Source organism: Prionailurus viverrinus, chromosome B2 (genome assembly GCF_022837055.1).
Source record: "Prionailurus viverrinus isolate Anna chromosome B2, UM_Priviv_1.0, whole genome shotgun sequence".
Taxonomy (NCBI): Eukaryota; Metazoa; Chordata; class Mammalia; order Carnivora; family Felidae; genus Prionailurus; species Prionailurus viverrinus.
The window spans coordinates 151,914,331-151,936,926 of NC_062565.1; the positions used below are offsets into that span (position 1 = coordinate 151,914,331).

Below are 22,596 nucleotides of genomic sequence, written 5' to 3' on the forward strand. Positions count from 1 at the left end.
AAGCCCACATCTTCTGATAAACTGGGGCCAGGGGCACGGAGCCAAGAGCTCACTGCCACCCGCTTACGGTCGGCTTGCGGCCTGCGGGGTGCTGAGGACCCAGCCCCGTGCGAGCACCCAAGGGAAGTGACCTAGACGTTTTCTGAAACACCGAAGGTCTAACTCCCACTTTAAATCTCTGCAGCTACAAAACAGGAGACTGAATCATCGTCTCAGGAAAGTCTCAGGGGAAAACCATAAAGTCATTCAAAAGCGTAGCGATTTTTATTTTTATTTTATGTTTTTATTAACCTCTAGAGTGGAAAGCCCAGCCCTTCCGACAGAGAGCTGGCAGACAAGGCCTCCCTCCCGCGCCAGCCTTCGTCCCCGCTGATGTCTTCTGAGTGGGCTCGAAGGGCTGGACCAAACGCTAACCAGCCAGGAAACAAAGGTCCAGCCGCTTGAGAAGGTTTACAGGTGTGTTTGGGATCTGGAACCTTAACCCAGGTCTGAATCCTTCCTTCCCATCACCTTTCCTTAACATACGCGTGCTTTCCAAAGCCCAAGCCAGAACTCCCCGTGAAGAGACTAACAGAGGTTTCGAGGGAAAGGGTAATTAGTGGCCTAAACGTCAGGGAACCGTATAGAAAACACAACAGCCTCCGTCCTGTGTGATGTGTTCTTGACAGGCCGGCACGCGTCGCCGAGCCACGAGGTGGGAGCGTGAGGCGTCTCCCAGACACTCAGCCGGGGGTCCCTTCTCCGGGCCGTGGGGGACACACGTCGGGAGTCCTCGCTGAGCCGCGCAGGCTTGTCCTCCCTAGTCGGCGCGGTGGGTTGTTGGCACCAGATGAGGCCCCCGTGGCAGGGGGCACCCGTGTGGCGATCCTCCACAATCCTGCATTCACGCGGCTGCGGGTGTGCGAGGCCGGAAGGAGGCCCGAGGTGCTCGCCCAAGAGACTGAGGGGGTGTCGGGAAAGCGTCTCGCAGGCTCGCGGGGCTGGATGGAGTGCAGCTGGCGTGGGGGGTGAGCGCGGTGCGGGGCCGACACCAGCCTGCTTCTGCCGGACCCACCGCACCCGCGGCCTCGGACGGCAGAGGCCCATCAGTCCGTGGCGAGTTGAGCTGAGTCCTGAAGCTGCGGAACCTACGCGTCTGAACGGTCGGCGGGCACGGAGGGCCCAGGCGAGAGAGAAGATTGCCAGCTACCGAACCCCTGACACAGTGGCACCACCGGGGGGCAGGGCGCCCTCCCGAGCCCCAGGACACACACTGCGTGCGGCAGCCAGAGCGCCCACTGCGCGCCGTCCGCCCAGCTGCTCCACCGCGGGGCCCCGCACGGCGACGCGAACCTCGCAGTCGCGTGCACACGCCCCGCCCCCACCCAAGGGAGCCAGGGTTCTGGCAGCAGGAAGGAGCTCCGAGCAGACCGGGGGCCGTCCGGCTGGGGTCCCACGGAGCGCGGGACGCTGCCTGGAGCACAGCTGGCCACGTGCAGGGACAGAGAAGGTGACAGACGGCCCGACGGGTAAAGGGTTTCCCGGGACAGGGGAGGCTTTGGGATCTGAACAAGCTTAGAAAGCCACGCTGGTTGGTTGGAGCCCGACAAGCAGGTAGGGACAGGATGTGAGCGGCCCTGGGGGGTGGGGACGGGGTCTGGACTCTCCCCGCCCCCTCCCTCCTGCACCGCAGGCCCGGGCTGGGCAGTCACCCACCCTGGGCCAGGCCCAGAAACCAGAGTCCCGCCGCGTTCACCCAGGGGGCGCATGGGGGGGCAGCAACACGGAGGGGCGGAGGCCTGTGGGCCTTCGGGGCCAAGGTCTTGAGCCAAGAATGAAATTCCTCTGACGGGGGAGGGAACGAGGGGGGTGGGGGCGGGTCCTCCAGCACAGCGCCAGGTTCGTTCCTCCCCCGCGGGCGTCAGGCAAGCGCGTGGGCTCCGCTTGGCACCCAGCTGTCACAGGAAAGCGCGTGGACAGCAAAGCAGAGGAAGTGAGTCCCTTCGTTCCTCAGAAGGAGAGTCAACCCCAGTCTCCCACAGCCATGCAGCTCGCCCACCCGTGCGGCTCACACACCCTTGCGGGTTCACACACCCGTGTGGTTCACGCACCCGTGCACATTCACACACCGTGTGGGCTCGCACACCTACACATCCCCCCCGCCCCCCCCCCCCCCCCGGCGTCATCCCCAGACCAATCTTCGCCGCACCCGAGTCTGCTCCCCGGGTCCTCGCCATGTCCCTTTCCCAGGACCCTCGGCTGCACGATGGAGCGAGCGGGAAGGGTTCCGTGTCCAGGGCCTTGACTTCCTCAAAGAAGTGAGGAGCATATTGCCGCGAGGACCGCCTGCGACCTGAGCCTGACTCGGATCGCATCTCTCAGCACCTGGGGCCCCGGGTTCACCTGAAAACCGACACCAGCAGGCCCACCTTGCGCGCTGGGGAAAGCGACCGCCCCGCGCAGTGGAAGCAGCTGTGGACACAGAAACCGCGTCCATCTAAGTCAGCTGGGCCCTCGGGCCCCCGCCCCCACCTGCGCTCGCCGGTTCAGGGCAATCCTTGTCCTGGTCCAGTGAGTCCCCGGGATGAGACCTGGCCAGCCGCGCTCCCCGCTTTCCTCCTCTGACGGGTGCCCTGCCCTCCGCTGCGGCGTCACCACCGTTGCCCTGGGTCCCGAACGCCGAGCCCAGCTGGTCCCCCCACGGCGCCTGTGGGCTCACCAGTCCCCCGCCAGCACCCACGAGGCAGGGCCGGACTCCGTGAGGCTGGATGCCTCCTTGCTCAGGCTTCCTCAGCCCGGCACTTCCAGGGGACAGGGTGGGCGGAGAAGCCGCTGTGTGGATCCCTCGGGACCAGGAGCCCAGAGCTGATCTGGGGCGTCTCCTGGGCTTCCTCTTGCTCAGCCCCTTCCGGGTCCCGTCGCCTGGCAGACAAGCCCCATCCCTTCTGCTTCTAGGCGCCCAGCCAGGCTTCCGTCCCTTCCCAGCAGAGGACGGGCACTCATCACCCTTGGGCCTTCCGAACCGGCCGGGCGGGGAGGGACACGTGCGCCATCCGAGGGGAACAGAGCAGGCACGGGCTTCCCGCCACAGAACTCTCGCCCCGGAGGGAAGACCACACACAGTGCCACTCGCCCAGATGATGAAATCCTGCCCACAGGGGGCGTGGGCCAAGCGCCTTGACCGGCCCCTGGTGCCCCATCCGACAGACACCTCCCGCCCACCGCTCCCCGCCCCAGGGGCCTCTCTCCCCAGGGCCCTCCTCAGCCCTCTGCCCGCTGGCGCGAATCTGTGGCACCAGGGGTAGCTTCCGGGCTTCAGTGGCCAAAGGCAGTCCCGGCTTCTGGATCGTTTGGCAACAGGCTGCCTCGAAGACTGCGAGGCCTCCGGTCTTGCTTCCGGCCGACGTGGCCGGTGGCTGCTCCGGGTCACCGCCCGGGGTCTCCTCCAGCATGAGGACGTGCCCTGCCTTGTCGTGCGTGGACCCCCACCCCACATCTGTGCAAAGGTCGTACACTGCACGTGGTGGCCTTATCTCCACAGCAAACCTGAGTCTTTCCCCCCACTGAGAAGTCTTTCTGGGTCATTCGAAGCCATTTTGAGTTTTGTTTCTGATTGTTTGGAATCTAGAAGCAGTGGGTTTTCCTCACATTTCAAGGCTCACGTGACTGGGCTGTTTCTATTCTCTGTCGTTTCTATTTGGCAAATTCCTTCCTGGGATCCTCTCTTTCATGCTCTGTGAAAGCACAAAACTCAAGTATACCGACCCGCTAACCTCCTGAGCAGGAGTTCTGGAACATCGGCTCCAGCAGGATCACCAGAGGGCTTGCTGAAACACAGATACTGCAACCCAACCCCCCGCCCCCCCATTTCCAAGCTCGGACATCCGCACTTCTCGCCAGTCCGGAGATGGCACTGGCTAGCTGCGGTGGGGACACCGCGGGTCCGGAGACACCGCCCTGGAGTCGGGCTACTTGGCAGGGGTCTGCCTCCAAGTAGCTTCAGAGCAGCTCTGCCAGACGCTTGCCCTGTACGCTATGGTCACACCAGTTCTCTGGATGAGGGCCTTGCTCCCAGCCAAGTGTCAGGGACCAGGGTCCCTCCTGTCTCCAGCGTCCCCCGACCCGAGCCGCAAAAGGGAAGGAACATGGAGTTGTGTGTGGGGCCCTGAAGCCAGCCCAGGAGCGTTCATTTCTTCCAACACGCCCGTGGCCCACGTGCAGCCACGGGGCCACAGCTGCTTCGTGGAGGCTCAGCGGGGAGCTCAGCACCCCTGTGGGAGAGGAGGGGAGCGAGCACCCTGCCCGGCGCTGCTGTAGGGGCGGTGGGGCCAGCGAGCGCTGTGAGGGGCTCATGAGATGTCCCTGCCCGGGGGGCGAGGGGCAGGGCCGCGTGGCTGGGCCGGACACGCCTGGGGGCAGGGCTGCCGGGAATGCGCTGCGTGGTGTGACGGAGGGAGTCTACTATGGATCAGCGTTCTGGGGACTCACAGCCAGAGGCACCTGCCCCGCGAGGGCGGCCGCGGTGGCTTCCTGTTCCCACCCGTGTGTCCACTGCCGGTGCCTGGAGCCCCACGGGCTGTTGAATGCCGGCTGGAAGGCGATCGAGGGCCCTCGGGGGCCTGTGACCCCACAAGAGGGGGAGGAGGCAGGTTCAGTCGGCCCGAGGACCCCACTGACGCCCCGGCAGGGCCCCGGAGCACAGAGCTGTGCCCGCAGCGACTGCTGTTCAACAGATTTGTGAATGCCGCTCCCGCCTGGCACGTGGGCCCCCCGGAACGTCCCCGGGACCGCGACTCGGACGCACAGCGGCTGTGCAGCACGCGGCCGCGGACACGCCACCAGGGAGGCTCCGTCCCCACGCGCCTCTCCGGCCGGGCTCACTCGTGGTCGCAACAGAGGAACAGGACCAACACTCCACCTGACCGTCGCCATCACTGCCGAGTTCCAGGAAAGTCAGGCTGGAACCCAGAAGCTCGGCTGTGCCCCGAGGGGTCCCCGCCGCCCTCACCTGTCAGTCACACCCGCGTCCACGGCACACACGGCTCCCCTCCTCCTGTCCACGACGTGCTCCCCGGGAGGGTGGTGGGGCCCCCAGCAGCCGCCGAGATCATGGAAGCAACGGCCCCGCCCACGCGTGCCCCCGTTTTCTGCCCAAGGGACTCCTGCAAACACGCACGGCCCCGGGACCCCGGGACCGCGGACGATGGGAAACTTCCTCCTGGCCTTTGTTTTCCGTCTGTTTTGTGGGTGAAACAACGTGTGTTTCTCTCTTATTTCCTCAGGATCTTCTATTTTCAGTGAAGTGTTTTCGTGCAGGCCCCACACCCCGGAACCCCACCCGTCAGCCGCAGAATGGACGCGAGGGCACGTGCGCCGCACCCCTGCTCTGCGGGGTCCCCCCTCACAGGCTGGTGGCCGCCTGGGAGATTATCCACCTTCTCGTCACTCCTCGGAACACCAGCGTTGATAGCAACGGCCCGTCTCGGTGCTAAGCGTGGTTCTATTCCTCTACTTTAGTGAACAGGCTTCTGGGCAAACCTAGGACCCCCCCCCCTCCCCCCCACCCAGTGGCAGCCGGGGCAGCACATGCAGGGCGCACAGGCCGGAGCCGTGCTGCTGCCTGGAGCTCCCGGCGCAGACCCGCAGCTTCCCAGGCAGCGGGACCGTGCGGGCCCGGCCGGGCGCACACAGCCGGCGTCCCTCTTGTCCTGGGTTCAGGCCACCCCAGGGCTGCCCCGGGGCCCCGGCCTTCCTCAGCTGTCCTCCTGTCCTGTCTCCCAGGGAGGAGCCCGCAGCAGGGTGGAGACAGGCCGTCTCTGCCTCGGGGCTCCGGGGAGGGGAGGACGCGGTCGCAGGTGCAGGTGAAGGGGCTCAGGCCACCTTCCCGTCAGGCCGCGGGAGAGCCGCGGTGACTAGAAGCACCGAATCACCACAGAAAAGCAGGCCACCCCGAGGAGCTGCTCTGGGCTCTCACTCACACGGCCTGCAGGTGTGCGCCTCCCCCAACACGTGGAAAAGCTCAGGGACCGCAGCGGGCCCGTGGGCTCCCGGTCTCCTGCCGGAAACGCCCCCGGAGGCCCACGGGAGACCCCCCGCAGCCGGGTGGTGGCGGCGAGCGGGGCCGCAAGCCCCCTCCTCAGCCTCAGCGTCCGTGGCCGTTAGACGGGCCCGGTGAGGCCCCCGGGCTGTGACACGGCTGGGAGCACAGACGGAGTTGGCACGTGGACAGGTCGTAGATGGTGCCCGTCCCCCAGAAGCGCTGCGCAAACACGAGGCGCTGCCGTCGCTGCGAGTGGAAGTGTAAAAACCAGACTCATCGCCACCACGGAGCCTTCCCACCGGCTCCAGCGCAGCCACGGGGCGGACGCAGTGAGTAGCGACCAGTGGCTCTGGCCGCCCTGCCCGCGCCGGAGCCTGCGCCCGCCCCCGGTGGAGGCCTGGCGGCCGCCGGCCCACCCCCAGCCGCACGCGCAGCCGCCGCGGGCACTGCCGCCCCCGGGGCCCCGCGAGAGCCACCAGTAGCAGGTGGCGGCCAACGGTCAGTTTCACTTCCGTGAGCGCATGAGCCCCAGAGGCCTTGCGCGGCGGGGTCGCGGCGGGAGGGAGGGGAGGCCGCGGCGCAGGGCCCCACCTGAGACGGGGTCCGGCCGCGGGCCACAGTCTGAAGACGGGACGCCCCTCCCGTGTGAGGCGAGCCGGGGGGCGGCCTCGCGGCAGGAGCCGAGGGCGCAGCCGGTCGGGGCCGCAGCCTGGCTTTCCGGGGAGCTCGGGCTGGGGGGGGGGGGGGGGGGGGGCGGCGGGGACGCCTGAGCCGGTGCAGGCCTGGGGCCGGGGCCTCGGCACCAGAGGCGGAGGGGGCTCCCACGTGGGAGGAGAGCACACCCCTCGGGGATGGGGGTGGGGACCCTGGCGGAGGAGGGCCCTGTGTGCCGCGGGGGCCGAGAGACTGTCCGGCTTGTGCCGCGCCAGGACCCCCCAAGGTGCGCGCCAGTGCCCGCGGGGAAGCATCTGCGTGGGCTCTGCGGCGGCGAGAGCACGTGGGGCATCCACGGGGGAAGGGGAAAGAAGGCTCACCCCTCCGCCTTCCCACTGAGTAACCGAGAGAGGAAAGGAAAACAGCGTTAGGGACGCCACCAGATACCGAGTCTGAACAACACTTCCGATAAAAATCTTGCCAGATTTTGGGGCGCCTGGGGGGCTCCCTCGGTTGAGCATCTCACTTCAGCTCAGGTCGTGATCTCACGGTTCGGGAGTTCGAGCCCCGCGTCGGGTTCTGAGCTGCCAGAGCTGCTTCGGATTCTGTGTCTCCCTCTCTCTCTGCCCCTCCCCCCGCTCGCACTCTGTCTCTCTCTCAAAATAAACGTTAAAAAAATAATTTAAAAAAAAAGTCATTTGCATCCTGTAGTCGGAAACAAAATACATTAAAATTTGTAAAATTCACCACACTGTAAGCAAATTAGTAACTACAAAAATATTAGCTTTCACTTGATTGGTATTTAAAACCTGAAAAGTCACAAAATATATATTATTTATAATCACGTAATCAAAATCTGTTGCTAAATTGATTTTCTAATCGTTTAAAAGCTTACCATCCTTTTAATAAACCAATTTACTCTTTTGTCATCAGACATAAACAGTATTTAAAAACCTCTTAATAAAACAATCACTCATTATGAAATTGTGTCAAGAATAACTAGGCGGCCAGTTTATGGAAATGGATGATGGAGAGGGAGGGAACACCTAACAGCAGAAAATAATGCAATTAATAAGTGTGTTACTACTCCATTATAGTAAGGAAGCAAGAGAAAGTTAAATCAAAGGCAAAGCTGAGTATTTTACGTGCACATTTAAAGTCAATTTTGCTGCGGAGAAGAAAACCGTGGCCCGAGGTGTCCCCACAGGAGGACGAGGAGGCACCAGGAGCAGGAGGAAGGTGTGAGCAGCGTCTAGCCACCCGACTCATCATCATCTCTGTGACTCAGAGCAGACAGAGCCACACAGGTGGGACCAGCTACCACTCTAACCGCCGAGAATTCTGCAGTGGTTTTTTAGGAACAGATATCAAACTTGCAGCATTCGAATACTCGCCAACATCATGATCCCCGCCGACGAGCACAGCCAGGGGGCAAGTGCAGGGGACGTGCCAGGTGTTAAGGGGGAAGGTTCTTGCTGCACAGACGCAACAGGAATATTTCCCCAAACCGGCTCGGGGGGCGGGAGCGGAGCACAGGCCTCACCGAGAGCGCAGAGGCACCCGCTGGAGGGAGGGAGTCCGCGGGCCTCACGCCCTGGGTGGCGGCATCGTCCTGCCTGCAAAAGTGCGAGAGGAAGCGTCCAGAAGACGCAACCTCTGTGAGGCACCATCACACCTGCTGGGCGCTTTTGCTCAAAAATTCTTCCTCCTAAGTCGGGCTTCTGAGGCATATGTTTTAACATAAGGACCCCAAAAAAGGCCACTTCACAACTCCCACGAGGCTGTGAGAAACCTGGCCGCAGACACTGGGATTTTGGAAGCGTCCTGCAGGAGCCGACAGGCGGCCGCCGGCTGCGGAGAAGCCAGAGTGCGACAGCTCGAGGCAACACCGGCCATGGAAACCGCCCGCCGAGATCGGGGTCTGCTGCAGGAGGGGGGCCCGGGGGGCCGGCCCTGGACCTGCCGCGCGACACACCCGGGCAGTGGGAGCCCTACGGACGAGCGTCCGTTCTGGGATGCGGCCCCCAGCGACCCGGGGCGGAGCAGGCGCCGAAGGGAAGGCTCGCCACCAGGCCCGGAACCAGGCTCGGAAGCGGGTGGCGGACAAGGAAGGCGCTGGAGCCGCGCAGCCCGAGACAGCGCTCTAGGATGCGGGGATGTGCCCCGGCTCCCGTGCCACGCTCCCGGGCCCTCTGCCACGCGACTCTGCTGCCCCCTCGAAGAGGCGACCACCCCACTCCACCCTGTTCGTGATCTGAGTGTAGTCATGGGTTTACTTTGGAACACGAACAGACTCGGTGGTGGCAGAGGCGGAGGTGGCTTACAGAGTGCCCCTGGCCACGTGCACGTTCACCCTCCGCCTCGGGAAACGCTGACGCCGGGGGCCGCACGTCCACGGTGAGGGTCACAGGCTCTGCCCTGCCCGTGAGCCTGAAGCCAGCAGGTGTGGGCAGTTTGTTTTGCAGAAAAATCCCAGCGAGCGCACACCTCTTTTCCAAGATTTCTTTACCTCTTCTGTTTCCTTATGGTTCACAACCAACACGGAAACTATCACCAGCTTGAGATGATGAGGATTAAAACATGAGCAGTATGTTCTGGGACAGTCAAATAACTTGCCTGCCGCTCGAACCATTCGGGAGGCCGACACGGCTTCCCTCACGCTCTGGTTTCACGCGGTCCGGGCGAGGCGTGTCCTGTGCAACGTAGGCTACGTGACACAGGTTAGGCGTCCAGCTTCACTGTTCTGCACAGATGAGGGAAAATAGATACAAGGATTTGGCTCAAACCCCAGGAAAATCCTGAGAAACCTCACAGCATCTGAATCAGTTGCAAAGGAAAAATACGCGGCAATGATGGTTTTTTTCCCTGACACGCGCAGCAGGTAGGACGTCGCATGAGGGAGAAGATGAGCAGGTAGGCGAGATGGGAACCGAGGGCCTCCGAGCCACCTGACTCCACACACGCACCGCGATGCTGTGGCGCCGCCCGTGGGTGCAAGACAGCCCCACGTGACCCATGCCCACTGCCTCGTGCCGGGACGGCACTCGACCAGCCCCTCAGTGTCAGGGCCGAAGACGTCGCACGGCAGGACAGCACGGGGAGGGAAGTAAGGTTTCACGTGCGGGCGGAAGAGCAGGCTCTCCGAGAACAAGGCGGCAGAAAGGCACACATTCCACCCGACAGGCGCTCCTGGGGCGGAAGGGAGACGTGTGGACGTGTCTGTGCAGCACGGCTTTGTGAACACACTAAGCTCAAGGACGAGAGCCCGTGTGCCGTGTCTGCAGTAGTGTCTGGGAACGGGAAGAAGGAAGGGAAGGCAGCACCGTCACTTAGAAGCGGAGACGGTGTTCGAACACGGGATGGAGAAGTACTCAGGGATGGAGTCTTGGGGTGATGACGGGGGTTCTGAAGCCCACGGCCAAGAAAGAATGCTTGAAGACACCTTTGGCACAAAAAGGTGATTTTATCAAAGCACAGGGACAGGACCCGTGGGCAGGAAGAGCTGCCCCGGGACCACGAGGAGAGACTGCTTATGGGCTCGGGGGGAGGTAAATCCAAGGGGAAGTTTCCAGTGGGATTTTCATGCTGAAGAAGACACAGGATGCTGGAGGCCTAGCTATTGTCCAACTACGGTTGTGTTTCCCCTAGCGACGCATTAGCGAAGACACGGGGAGTTCCTGGAGGAATGTTACTGTCTGCGGGCCTCAAGTATGTGTCAGTGGGCTGTGGTTAGAAGGAAGCAGTTCTGCCATTTCCTTCTGCCTTTGTGCCCCTTCTCACTGAGGGGGGAAGGGTGATGTTGGGGCTCCAGGAAACTGGGTCTATAGGCTTCTGGAGGTTAGACTATTGATAAGATTGACTTTCTTTAAGATATCTTTAAGATTTACTAAGATATTTGTGAACTGATGGGAGACTCAGGTGCCGCAGGACTGTGATCTTTATCAGTTAACCATTTGTTTTTCCCCTTTCCTTTGTTCTTGGCAGCCGGGAGGGCCTGAGGGGTGTCATAAATATCCTACCTGGGGTTGGGGGGGGGGTCGGTGTTTGAAGCCTGTCAGCTTGCCCTATGCTCTCTCATCACTCAATATTTAAAATTTCCCCTTTGCATAAATGTTTTATTGCATTTACTTCTCTTACCTCTCGTCCAGAATTCTCACTCATCAAGATATATTATTTTCCATGTATACCTGGTGGAATTAAATCCTTGGCCTCTGACCCTTTCTGGAGTTTGAGTGGTGGGCCTTCAGGTAATTAAAACATCATTATAAGGGCACCTGGGTGGTTCAGTCTTGATTTGGGCTCAGGTCATGATCCCAGGGTCTTTGGATCAAGCTCCAAGTCGGGCTCTGTACTGACAGTGCAGAACCTGCTTGGGATTCTCTCTCTCTGCCCCTCGCCCCAGCTCGTGCTCGTGTGCTCTCTCACTGTCTCTCTAAACTTAAAAAAAAAATCATTACAAAGACCCCATAGGGACAAAGCCATAGAAGTTGCTCTGTATGAATGAGCCTAGCAGAGGGAGGCTAGCCTGGGGAAGAAAGCCCACCATTGCTTACAGGAAGGCCATCTGTTTCCCATGGGCCCAGAGCGGGCCTGGAACACAGCAGGTGCTGGGCACACGTGGTTGAAGAGGTGCTGGAACAAAGTAGTGTGGACTTTAGATCCCCAGCTCTACAGCTAAAACATTGCTCTGTCACATGCCATCACCCAACCATTACTGGAAATATGCATACAACCTTCTCTGTGTATTTTAAAGAATGTTTTCTTGAGGTGTCCTTTACATACGTGTTTAGTTTGCAAACTCATACACTCAGGAAACCCACGTGTGATGACAGACATGCCCATCTCCCCAGAAACCGGCCTGTGATGCTGTCCAGACTGGTCCCTACCACAATCTGATCTTTACTGCTGTAGGGTTCAGTTGTTCCAGAACATCCTATAACCTGAGTCAGAGACTGTGCATTGTATTCTATGTGGCTTCCTTTACTCTGCATCACTGCTTGAGACCCATCCTGCCCCTGCATTTATCAGAAGTCTGCTGCGTGCATGTACCAGTCTGTCCGCTCCCATGATGGGGGACTTTGGGCTAGTTTGGGTCTGAGCACCAAGAATAAAGCCTCTGTGAACATTCTAACACATTCTCACACAACTCCACCTCCATCTTGAAGTGGAATTTGAGACCCAGGGTCGATGTATATACAGCTTTTTGAGAAACTGCCAAACATGTTTCCAAACTGAACCATCTGGTGTTCCGTTGGCAGAACCTGTGCACTCCAGGGGAATAGAGCCCCTGCCAACACCCAGTCAGTCCCTTCAAGTCTCTGGCAGTCTCGTGAGTGTGCAGAAGGGCCCCACTGTTAGTCTACTTTGAGCCTCCCCAGGGATGAATGCTGTTGAGCGAGTTTCCTTTCAAATTGCCGTCATGCATCTTCTTTCACAAAGTGCCTGTTCATGAGTCTTGCCCATTTTTGGTTGTTTGTCTTTTTATTACCAACTATAGTGGTTCTGGTGTTATGTAGACACAAGCCTCTGCCTGACATAGTGAACAGATTGTATTATCAGTGTTCCTACTGTCCTGGGGCTTGCTAACTTTCCTAATGCTGTCTCTGGGTGACGCAGTCATTTGGGCATCTGACTTTGGCTCAGGTCATGATCTCACAGTTTGTGGGTTCAAGCCCTGCGCCGGGCTCTGTGCTGACAGTTCGGAGTCTGAAGCCTGCTTTAGATTCCGTGTCTCCCTCCCTCCCTCCCTCTCTCTCTCTCTTTCTCTCTCTCTGTCTCTCTCATGCTCACGCTCGTGTGTGTCTCTCTCTCAAAAATAAATAAAACATTTAAAAAATTAAAAAAAAAACACAGCAAACAGCATGGATTCATTCCATATCTATGAAAGAAAAACATTATTTTATTTATTTCACAGTGGAAGAAAAACCAGTATGGTTTCACTTAGGAAGCCTTTTGTTTTCATATTTTCTCATCTACTTGTAATGCATCTGAGCCACCCCGGGCTGATCCGCTACCACTGGAATGTGTCTCGGCGTGCCAGGGCACTTCCGGCGCAGGTCTGAAAGCACAGTTTCAGGGTTTTGGAGGAAAGTTTACTGTTTTCTCGATGCCTGGTAAATACTTGAGCCATGGACACACGGTGCTTTCTGGGGGACAGGCGGCTGCTGGGCATTCTGTGAAGAGGGTCACATCTGGAAAGGCTGCTGTGGGGGACGGGAACAGGATGCAGGACGAGAAGGTGCCTTGAGGTCTGGGTCAAAGGAGGCGTTTTCAGGAGGGCACCGAGAGGCCCACTCGAGAACGCATGGCAACAAGGGCTGAACAGCAGAGGCCACGGACAAGCACGGTGTCAGATAAGGGCGCCCAGGAGGGCCGAGGCCTAAACGTGGAGACTGTCTTGGCGGAATCTTGCGTTGCGGGAGGAAAAGACAATTTGCATCCTCCCCTCCTCATCCAGCCGCGTCACTCTAATCTTCATACCCACGATTCAACTCGGAGCTTCTGTCTGTAAGCAGGTGCCACTGCTATTCAAATGAGAGGTGACAATGGCCCTTAACGTCTGCAGGTAGAGAGCCGCGTGTTGACATCAAGGGTGTCAGCGGCGGACGTGCCAGAGCCACGAAGCCGGCAGGCTCCCGGATTCCACGTGGGTCAGCATGGACTCCACCCACCACACCCGACCAGAAAGTGAACAGAAGAGCTGCTTCCTCCTGTGACGATGTCAATGTCAGTGCCAACAGTGGAATGAAATGTCTTCCTGCAGAACCCCATAGCCTGCACTGATGCTGATCTGGACAGAAGGGTCCCGCATGCTGTGCACCTAGGTCCATGGGCACCGGGCTCCCTGCCCTGACTCCCGGGCACATGCCCTGTGGAGGGCCCACCCTCACGTCCGCCCATGCCAGGCCACGCCGCCATCCCACCACCCTGCCCTGCCTGTCCCCATCTTCCTTGGGAAGCCTGTGAGGGCCACCTTCCCTCTGTGGCCTCGATTTTCTCGCCGTCAGCCTCACAGTTGCACAGCCACCTTGGTTCCTACTCAAAGTCATTACTTCTCTCCAGTGCTGCTTGCTTTACTTCCATTCAATTCTTGTTCCTCTGGGACCTTGGTCCTCCTATCCTATGCCTAAGCTCCATCAATTAATCCTCTGTTGAAACCCTCAGGTGAAGTGTGCATGTGACGCCAACAGGCTCCCAGCGAGCAGGAGAGGTTCTCCTGGCCCGAGGGCCACACCCAGGGCCCGGTGGCAGAGCAGTCAGTCACTCACCCAGGGAGTGTCCCAACAAACCCGGACCCCAGACGCCCTGGGTCAGCGGCCCCAGGTGCTCAGAAGTCCCCGTGAAGCTACTAACAGCAGCCAAAATTACGCTGGGCTGGGAACATAGGGAAGAAACAAGTTGACAGGTCATTTTGAATTAGGGCCTGAAACAAAGTCAGCACTAACCAAACTGTTGTCGCAAAGAAGACAGGAAGAAGGCAGGGAGGAAGGGGGCGGGAGGTAGGGTTGGCGTGTGTGTTCAACCCTTCCTTTGAAACACGTATTTGGCTGGACCACATGAGGTTGCCCTTCTCACAGATCAAAACCAGCTGCGTGCTGGTAATTTTACACAGCTTAACCTAATAAGGTCAACACCAGGGAGCTACTAGGTACCTGGAAAAGACATCCTTCCAAATGCTGAGTCGCCCATTCCCCGCTTGAAGCCCTTCTTCCAGGCTGATGGGTCTCCAGGTCCAATCCCAGATTTTGCAAATGATTGGCTATCAGATGGAGAAGCTGATAAAACACAAGGAACAGCACCTCTACTGCAAAGCACCCGGCGCCTTCCCCCAAGGTCTGAAACACGCAGTGCTGCTTCAGCTAATGAAAAGCAAAGTCCCCGTCTGAAAAGAACACCTCAGAGAATGTCAAAAATGAGCAGAATCTGTTTACTCCAGAATTTGTTTAGACCACCCCTCCGCACCCGGCTTGGGCAGCCCGCGATCACATTCCTGCTTTCTTGTCTACAAAAACATGGGTGTGCCAAGAGCGTGTAAACCCCATGACACGCACCACATAATAGGAATCACTTTGTCATCCAAATCCCACAAGGGAATCTTCACAGCGGCCTACTTACTGAAACCAGAGCAGGCGGGACACTTTCCCGTCGGAGGTCAGGACGCCCCCCCCCCCCCCCCAGAGGCCAGCGCCCTTCCCCTGCCCCCCGAGCTGGCCCACCAGCTCCCACCCACCGCCACTCTGCCTCCGCTCACTCCTGCACCCCCCACAGACGGCACACCCAACGGGCCACCCCAGCAGCCGTGCTGAGGGCCTCAGTCTTCCTTCCTGTAAAAGGATGGATGCCACCTCGAAACAGCCCGGCAGCGTCGGGGGAGATGGACAGGTTAACCTACCTCCACAAACTATAAAATGCTTCCGGACCCCACCTCCGCCTCCGCCCTGGCCCTTTCTCCCAGCCAGGTGTCCTCAGAAGCATCTCGGGGCCCCCTCTCTCCGGGCAAGGACGCCCTCCGTCGCCTGCGTCCACCTGTGGGCTCAGGTGTAAAACCGTCAGAACCTCTGTCCTGGCGACACCTCAGAGAGTCGGCGACACTGTTCTCCCGCACGCCCTGGGGTTGGCCAGTTCCCGTTGGCCTAATTCAGTCTATGAACTTTGTGTGTGAACAGAATGCCTTCAAATGGGTTTTCCAAGATGAAATTCCATGACTACCTCCTTCTGATGTAGCTTTTGTCCAATGTTAAGAAAACGAATCTAGTGACAATTCCTACCAAACTCAGCATTCTCATAAAAATTGGGTAATGAAGTGAAATCAAGTTAAAAGTGAGTTATTTTATTTATTTATTTTTTTTTCAACGTTTATTTATTTTTGGGACAGAGAGAGACAGAGCATGAACGGGGGAGGGGCAGAGAGAGAGGGAGACACAGAATCGGAAACAGGCTCCAGGCTCTAAGCCATCAGCCCAGAGCCCGACGCGGGGCTCGAACTCACGGACCGCGAGATCGTGACCTGGCTGAAGTCGGACGCTTAACCGACTGCGCCACCCAGGCGCCCCTATTTTATTTATTTTTAAAAATTTGTTAATGTTTATTTATTTTTGAAAGCGAGAGACAGAGCGCGAGTGGGGGAGGGGGAGAGAGAGAGGGAGACTCAGAATCCGAAGCGGGCTCCAGGCTCCAAACTGTCAGCACAGAGCCCAACGTGGGGCTTGAATCCACGAGCGTGAGGTCACGACCTGAGCCGAAGTGGGACGCTCACCTGACTGAGACCCCCAGGTGCCCCTCAGTGAGAAGCTCTACATACTATGTTATTTTACCAGTGCTCTCCGATGAAGGAGGAAGGACCAAACAATCTCACGTTAGTGCACCTGCTTGCTGCTTGAGAAGACACAACTGCTATTAATGCCGATAAAGAACACAACACAACACATCCCTTCAGCAAGTCAGCTCCCATGGCACCAACACCCGCTGCCCTTCGCAGGCCGGGCCGGGGCAGAGGCGGCCCCAGGTCTCTGTTGTCCACTCTCCCTCTCGTCCCTGCCTCTGGCGGCCACCGGGCCAGCCACTCGGGACGGCTCTCACCTCAGCAATGGCTTTTACAAGCTGATTCTGTCTTGCATTTTCCCTAGTAAAGCTTGGTAATGTTTGGGTTTTTTTTTAACATATTAGTTTTTCTCTAAAATATTGTTTGGCTCTTATTACTGACATCCAATAATTTTAAGTTTCTTTTTCTCCAAGTCATATAAAACTGGAATCAGGACTTAATTTGGAGAAAATCCATATAAAAATGCAAACAATATGTAAGACAAATAATGGTTGCTACGAAAGTTATACAAAGCAGTGGGGTGTTAACGACAAGCAAACGCTCCTGTGCCCGCTGGAGGGATGGTCAACGGCACAGGTGCTGTGGTTTCCTCAATGTGGAGCTTCCTCAAACATCGACAACAGCACTGCCATGTTACCCAGCAAGTGCACCTCTGGGAACTCATCTGACGAAACTGAAGGCAAGGTCTCGAGCAGGTCCTCGTATGCCAACGGGGCCCTGGCTCAACTGGGAGGAAGGGCCAAGAAGCCAGGCTGTGTGTAGAGGCCCCGTTCCCTAGGCAGCAGCAGGGCGGGCCGTCAGGAGGCTGTGAGCCCACCGTGCCAGCGTGGACCCCCCGCCCCCACCCCACAAAGTCCGGGAGGAAACAAACACTGGGTTACTTTTTATTGAAGAACGTTCTGTTGTAACTTCACCACATTCTGCGCACGAGTGCTGGAGGCCAACTCCGTCTCCGGGAAGGGGGACCGTCCCGCGGGGCGGGAGACCTTGCCAGCATGAGGGACACAGAGCGGCAGCGGCTCGGATCCAGCAGCCTTGGCCACGTCCCCCTCGCGCCCGCGGCGCACCGGCCCGCGGTGAGTTATTCGGCCACAAACAGCTGCAGTTTGCCGTCCAGGGTGGTGGTGGCAAGCTGCAATTGAAGACGAAATGTGGTTCAGTCACTTTCATTAGCTGAGGGTCCTGTAAGGTAGGAAGCAAGGGCACTTTCTGCAGGCGTTTGCCTCATTTTCCATTTTCTAGACCACAGAACCGAGTGCGTCAAAAACAGTAAAATCTCCACGTGCGGCAGGTGCTGTGTTCTCCTCGACGGGTGCGGACCGCATGTCACTGCTGCTCTGATGCTCGAGAGGAGCATCAGGAGAGGACAGGGCGGCCTCCAGACGTGCCCGCCAGCTCTCGGCCACTCCCGCAGGCCGGGCGTCGAGCCACAGCCCAGGGCGGCGGTGGAGGGCGGCTGGCTCGGTGGGGGGGACAGATGGTGGGGGGGAGGGGCAGATGCCCTCCTTCTGCCCCGTTAACGCAGTGAGGTGGGGTCCGCGTCCTGGGGAGCAAATCCAGGCAGTGCCCTCCCGCCAGGTCTCCTGCTGTCGGGACGTGACTCCGCAGACGCCTGTTGGCTCACAACCCCGGAGGCCGGAAGGCGTGCGACCCGGTGTGAGCGGGAGCCCCTCGCCGGGCTGTGGGCGGCCACCCTCCCCCGTCCTCACGCGGCCTTTCCTCCTTGCAGGTGCTGGTTCCTCTCCCTCTGTGTCAGGCCGCCGGTCCTATCGGACGAGGAACCCGCCCCTAGGCCGCCCCCAGCTGTGCCTCCTGAGAGCCCTCCCTGCAACTGGAGCCACACTGGGGGTCGGGGCCCGACCGTGTGCCCGGGCGAGGGGGGCGGCCCTGCCGTCCACGGCACAGACACAAGCCGCGCCTTCCCACTCCGCTCTCAGCGATACAGATACTCCGCCCCCCATGGCCACTCTCCGTCCACCTCCGCCGGCCTCTGGGCTCGAGTGGGGAAATGGGTGCCGGGCACCGACCCCGCGAGTGGCCTGAGACCAGGGGGTGAGCACACGGCAGCTCCCACGTGGGGCTCGGGCCCCCCCACCGGCCACGGACCTCATCTTCCCTGGGGTTCTGGCGAAGTCTGAACTTGGCTCACTACAGAGTCTGGTCTAAGGCACGGAGCTGGGTCTGTTGCCCCAAGTCCCGCTCTTCATTCTGGGCCGTGAGGGGCTACGTGGGGTACACGTGGCTGTCCACAGCCAACGGTCACCCCTGCAAGCTCCCGGTGGCTCTTAGCGTCCTGGGTCCACCAGCACTGGCTCGGCTTACCTCACAGACCCCCAGTGGTCTCTTTCCCGCCAAACGGCAGTGGATTTTATCATTAGAGATACACAATGGGGTGGGGGCTGATTAACAAACAAATAAAAACAGAGACTCTCATTCTAAGGCCAAGGAAGTGGTTACAAACCCACGGTTTGAAGACTGTCCTTAGAACCGGGCTCCAGAGGCAGGACCCAGAGCGGCCGACACATAGGCTTCTTGGCTCGTGAACGGCTCCACGCAGGGTCATTTAAACAGCAGGACCCGGCCAGGTGCACCACGACCTCACCTGTCATTTCCACATGGACCCAACGCAGGTGTGCCGTGTGATATTTGTCAGCGGCCGCGCGGAAATTCTGCATTTCGACGCACTGCACAAATCGCCGCGTGGCCATCCGGTGGGACTTCAACTCCAATCAACTCACGCTCTTGCCCAGAGAAGGCACGCGACCCCCACCTACGAATCTTCTCTTCCTTCAAACGACACAATCGGCACCAGAGCCCTCGCCCCGCGGTACCTCAGCGCCGCCTTCCCGCCGCGTCCCGCCGGCCACCACACTAGCTGAGGTCCTGGGCTCCTCCCGGAGCCGCGTGGACTCGGCCCCGAGCCCACTTTGCAAACGTCTGCCAATTCAGCCCCACCAAGTCGCTGCGCGACCCCTCCGGTGTTACGGTCCAGAATCTAAACCACGTCCGCGGGGCCGGGCGCTTCGGTCTCGGGTGCGGATCTGTGCCTCTCTGGGGGCGTGGAAACGTCCTCGAGCCTGTCTCTCTCCTTCCCCGTCTCTCGGGGGTGCTCCCAGAGCCTTCCACAACTGATCTTTCCTACCTTCCCACGCTGGGTTGTTACTGCTGTTACGGTACGGGAATTCGACACAACTTGGATACTTGAACCACTGTACTTTCGGTATCTTTGCCGATATTTTGGGACAGCGCCCTCGGTCGGGCCACAGCCGGGCTGAGCCCACCGGCCGCGCCAAGAACAAGATGATGTGCAGGGGAGCAGCGTGTACTTTTGTGACCTTTGGTTTTTAAAAGCCTCTGCCTCAGAATAGGTAAAACATCCATTAATAGAGCCAATAGGAGACTTTGCTGCTTCTGTCCCCGCAGATCTAGAAACTCCCGGGCTGGGAGGAAGAGAGGGGAACAGGAGCAAGCCCTCCAACTCCATGGGTCCTCACAGAGGTCCAGGAACCCACCTTCGCCCAGAATCCTTCCCTGCAGAAGCAGGTGCCAGGCACCCAGACGGCCACGGGGGCCCCGCCCGGAGCACAAGCCACGAGGCAGCAGACCCCGTGCGGCGCGGGGGGCAGATGGGCCGTGGAGCTCCCGCCGCCCCGGGCCCTGGCCCTGGGCCCGAGACGCTGCACAGCGGGCCCAGCCCACCGAGGTCTGCGCAGACACGGCCCGGGGGGGCCACCGATGAGGGCCTGTCTTCCGGCTCATCGGGTGTGCTCCAGAAATGCCCCGACACCCGGGAGCCTGTCTTAGCTCGGGCCAGGGGACAAACGACCACGGTCTGGAGCCCAGGAGACCCAGGTCAGCAGGCACGGCGGGTTCTAGGGTCTCCGGGTCGCAGACTTCCGGTGCGGCCCTCATCTGGGGGAAGGGGCCACGGCCCACTCTGGGGCTGTTGTGGGAGCACTGAGCCGGTTCCTGAGGGCTCCACCTCACGACAGTCTCCCCCCCCCAACACGACGCACCTCACGACAGTCCCCCCCCTTCTAACATGACGCACCTCACGACAGTCTCCCCCTCTTAACACAACACACCTCACGACAGTTTCCCCCCCCCAACACGACGCACCTCACGACAGTCCCCCCCTAACACAACGCACCTCACGACAGTCCCCCCCTCCTAACACGACGCACCTCACGACAGTCTCCCCCCACAACACGACGCACCTCACGACAGTCCCCCCTCCTAACACGACGCACCTCATGACAGTCTCCCCCCCCAACATGACGCACCTCATGACAGTCCCCCCCAAACACGACACACCTCACGACAGTCCGCCCCTCCTAACACGACGCACCTCATGACAGTCCCCCCCTCCTAACACAACGCACCTCACGACAGTCCCCCCCTCCTAATACGACGCACCTCACGACAGTCCCTCCTCCTAACACGACACACCTCACGACAGTCCGCCCCTCCTAACACGACGCACCTCAGGGCAGTCCCCCCCTCCCAACACGACGCACCTCACAACAGCCCCCCCCCCAACACGACGCACCTCACGACAGTCTCCCCCTCCTAACACGACGCACCTCACGACAGTCCCCCCTCCTAACACGACGCACCTCAGGGCAGTCCCCCCCTCCCAACACGACGCACCTCACAACAGCCCCCCCCCAACACGACGCACCTCACGACAGTCTCCCCCTCCTAACACGACGCACCTCACGACAGTCCCCCCTCCCAACACGACGCACCTCACAACAGCCCCCCCCCAACACGACGCACCTCACGACAGTCTCCCCCTCCTAACACGACGCACCTCACGACAGTCTCCCCCTCCTAACACGACGCACCTCAGGGCAGTCCCCCCCTCCCAACACGACGCACCTCACAACAGCCCCCCCCCAACACGACGCACCTCACGACAGTCTCCCCCTCCTAACACGACGCACCTCACGACAGTCCCCCCCCAACACGATGCACCTCAAGACAGTCTCCCCCTCCTAACACGACGCACCTCACGACAGTCCCCCCTCCTAACACGACGCACCTCAGGGCAGTCCCCCCCTCCCAACACGACGCACCTCACAACAGCCCCCCCAACACGACGCACCTCACGACAGTCCCCCCTCCTAACACGACGCACCTCACGACAGTCCGCCCCTCCTAACACGACGCACCTCAGGGCAGTCCCCCCCTCCCAACACGACGCACCTCACAACAGCCCCCCCAACACGACGCACCTCACGACAGTCTCCCCCTCCTAACACGACGCACCTCACGACAGTCCCCCCTCCTAACACGACGCACCTCACGACAGTCCCCCCTCCCAACACGACGCACCTCACAACAGCCCCCCCCCAACACGACGCACCTCACGACAGTCTTCCCCTCCTAACACGACGCACCTCACGACAGTCCCCCCTCCTAACACGACGCACCTCACGACAGTCTCCCCCTCCTAACATGACACACCTCACGACAGTCCCCCCCTCCTAACACGACGCACCTCACGACAGTCCCTCCTCCTAACACGACACACCTCACGACAGTCCGCCCCTCCTAACACGACGCACCTCAGGGCAGTCCCCCCCTCCCAACACGACGCACCTCACAACAGCCCCCCCCAACACGACGCACCTCACGACAGTCTCCCCCTCCTAACACGACGCACCTCACGACAGTCCCCCCTCCTAACACGACGCACCTCACGACAGTCCCCCCCTCCTAACACGACGCACCTCATGACAGTCCCCCCCCAACACGACGCACCTCACGACAGTCCCCCCTCCTAACACGACGCACCTCACGACAGTCCCCCCCTCCAAACACGACGCACCTCACGACAGTCCCCCCCTCCTAACACGACGCACCTCACGACAGTCCCCCCCTCCTAACACGACGCACCTCACGACAGTCCCCCCCTCCTAACACGACGCACCTCACGACAGTCCCCCCCTCCTAACACGACGCACCTCACGACAGTCCCCCCTCCTAACACGACGCACCTCATGACAGTCTCCCCCCCCCAACATGACGCACCTCATGACAGTCCCCCCCAAACACGACGCACCTCACGACAGTCCCCCCTCCTAACACGACGCACCTCACGACAGTCCCCCCCTCCTAACACGACGCACCTCACGACAGTCCCCCCCTCCTAACACGACGCACCTCTCGACAGTCCCCCCCTCCTAACACGACGCACCTCACGACAGTCCCCCCTCCTAACACGACGCACCTCACGACAGTCCCCCCCTCCTAACACGACGCACCTCACGACAGTCCCCCCTCCTAACACGACGCACCTCACGACAGTCCCCCCCTCCTAACACGACGCACCTCACGACAGTCCCCCCCTCCTAACACGACGCACCTCACGACAGTCCCCCCTCCTAACACGACGCACCTCACGACAGTCCCCCCCTCCTAACACGACGCACCTCACGACAGTCCCCCCCTCCTAACACGACGCACCTCAGGGCAGTCCCCCCCTCCCAACATGATGCACCTCACAACAGCCCCCCCCAACACGACGCACCTCACGACAGTCTCCCCCTCCTAACACGACGCACCTCACGACAGTCCCCCCTAACACGACGCACCT

At 60.1% G+C, this 22,596-nt stretch overlaps 2 protein-coding genes across 16 annotated transcripts in view; both read right to left on the minus strand.

Moving 5' to 3' along the window:
- Positions 1-299: 299 nt before the first annotated feature.
- On the minus strand, positions 300-6,354 carry LOC125165753 (cleavage and polyadenylation specificity factor subunit 6-like). Of its 7 annotated transcripts, none has more exons than XM_047859015.1 (5): positions 5,958-6,354; positions 4,988-5,215; positions 3,628-3,713; positions 2,189-2,451; positions 300-1,934 (listed from the first exon to the last, which is right to left on the minus strand). In XM_047859015.1, the coding sequence occupies exons 4-5, from the start codon at positions 2,306-2,308 to the stop codon at positions 1,128-1,130; spliced, it is 927 nt and encodes a 308-aa protein (XP_047714971.1). In that variant the 5' UTR covers positions 2,309-2,451; positions 3,628-3,713; positions 4,988-5,215; positions 5,958-6,354; the 3' UTR covers positions 300-1,127. The 7 variants fall into 7 exon arrangements, with proteins under 7 accessions (XP_047714971.1, XP_047714976.1, XP_047714973.1 ...); XM_047859020.1 differs by having other exon boundaries at positions 2,189-2,288; positions 5,415-6,354; XM_047859017.1 differs by having other exon boundaries at positions 2,189-2,382; positions 5,415-6,354.
- Positions 6,355-15,879: 9,525 nt separating this feature from the next.
- WDR27 (WD repeat domain 27) overlaps positions 15,880-22,596 on the minus strand; it is a 170,935-nt gene continuing 164,218 nt past the window's right edge. For 5 of the 9 annotated variants that reach the window (XM_047859006.1, XM_047859005.1, XM_047859004.1 and 2 more), the window contains one exon: positions 15,880-17,177. In XM_047859006.1, coding sequence (XP_047714962.1) covers positions 16,770-17,177 — 408 coding nt within the window. In that variant the 3' untranslated portion in view covers positions 15,880-16,769. The remainder of the gene's footprint in view (positions 17,178-22,596) is intronic. The other 4 variants (XM_047859010.1, XM_047859008.1, XM_047859003.1 and 1 more) reach the window with 3 other exon arrangements.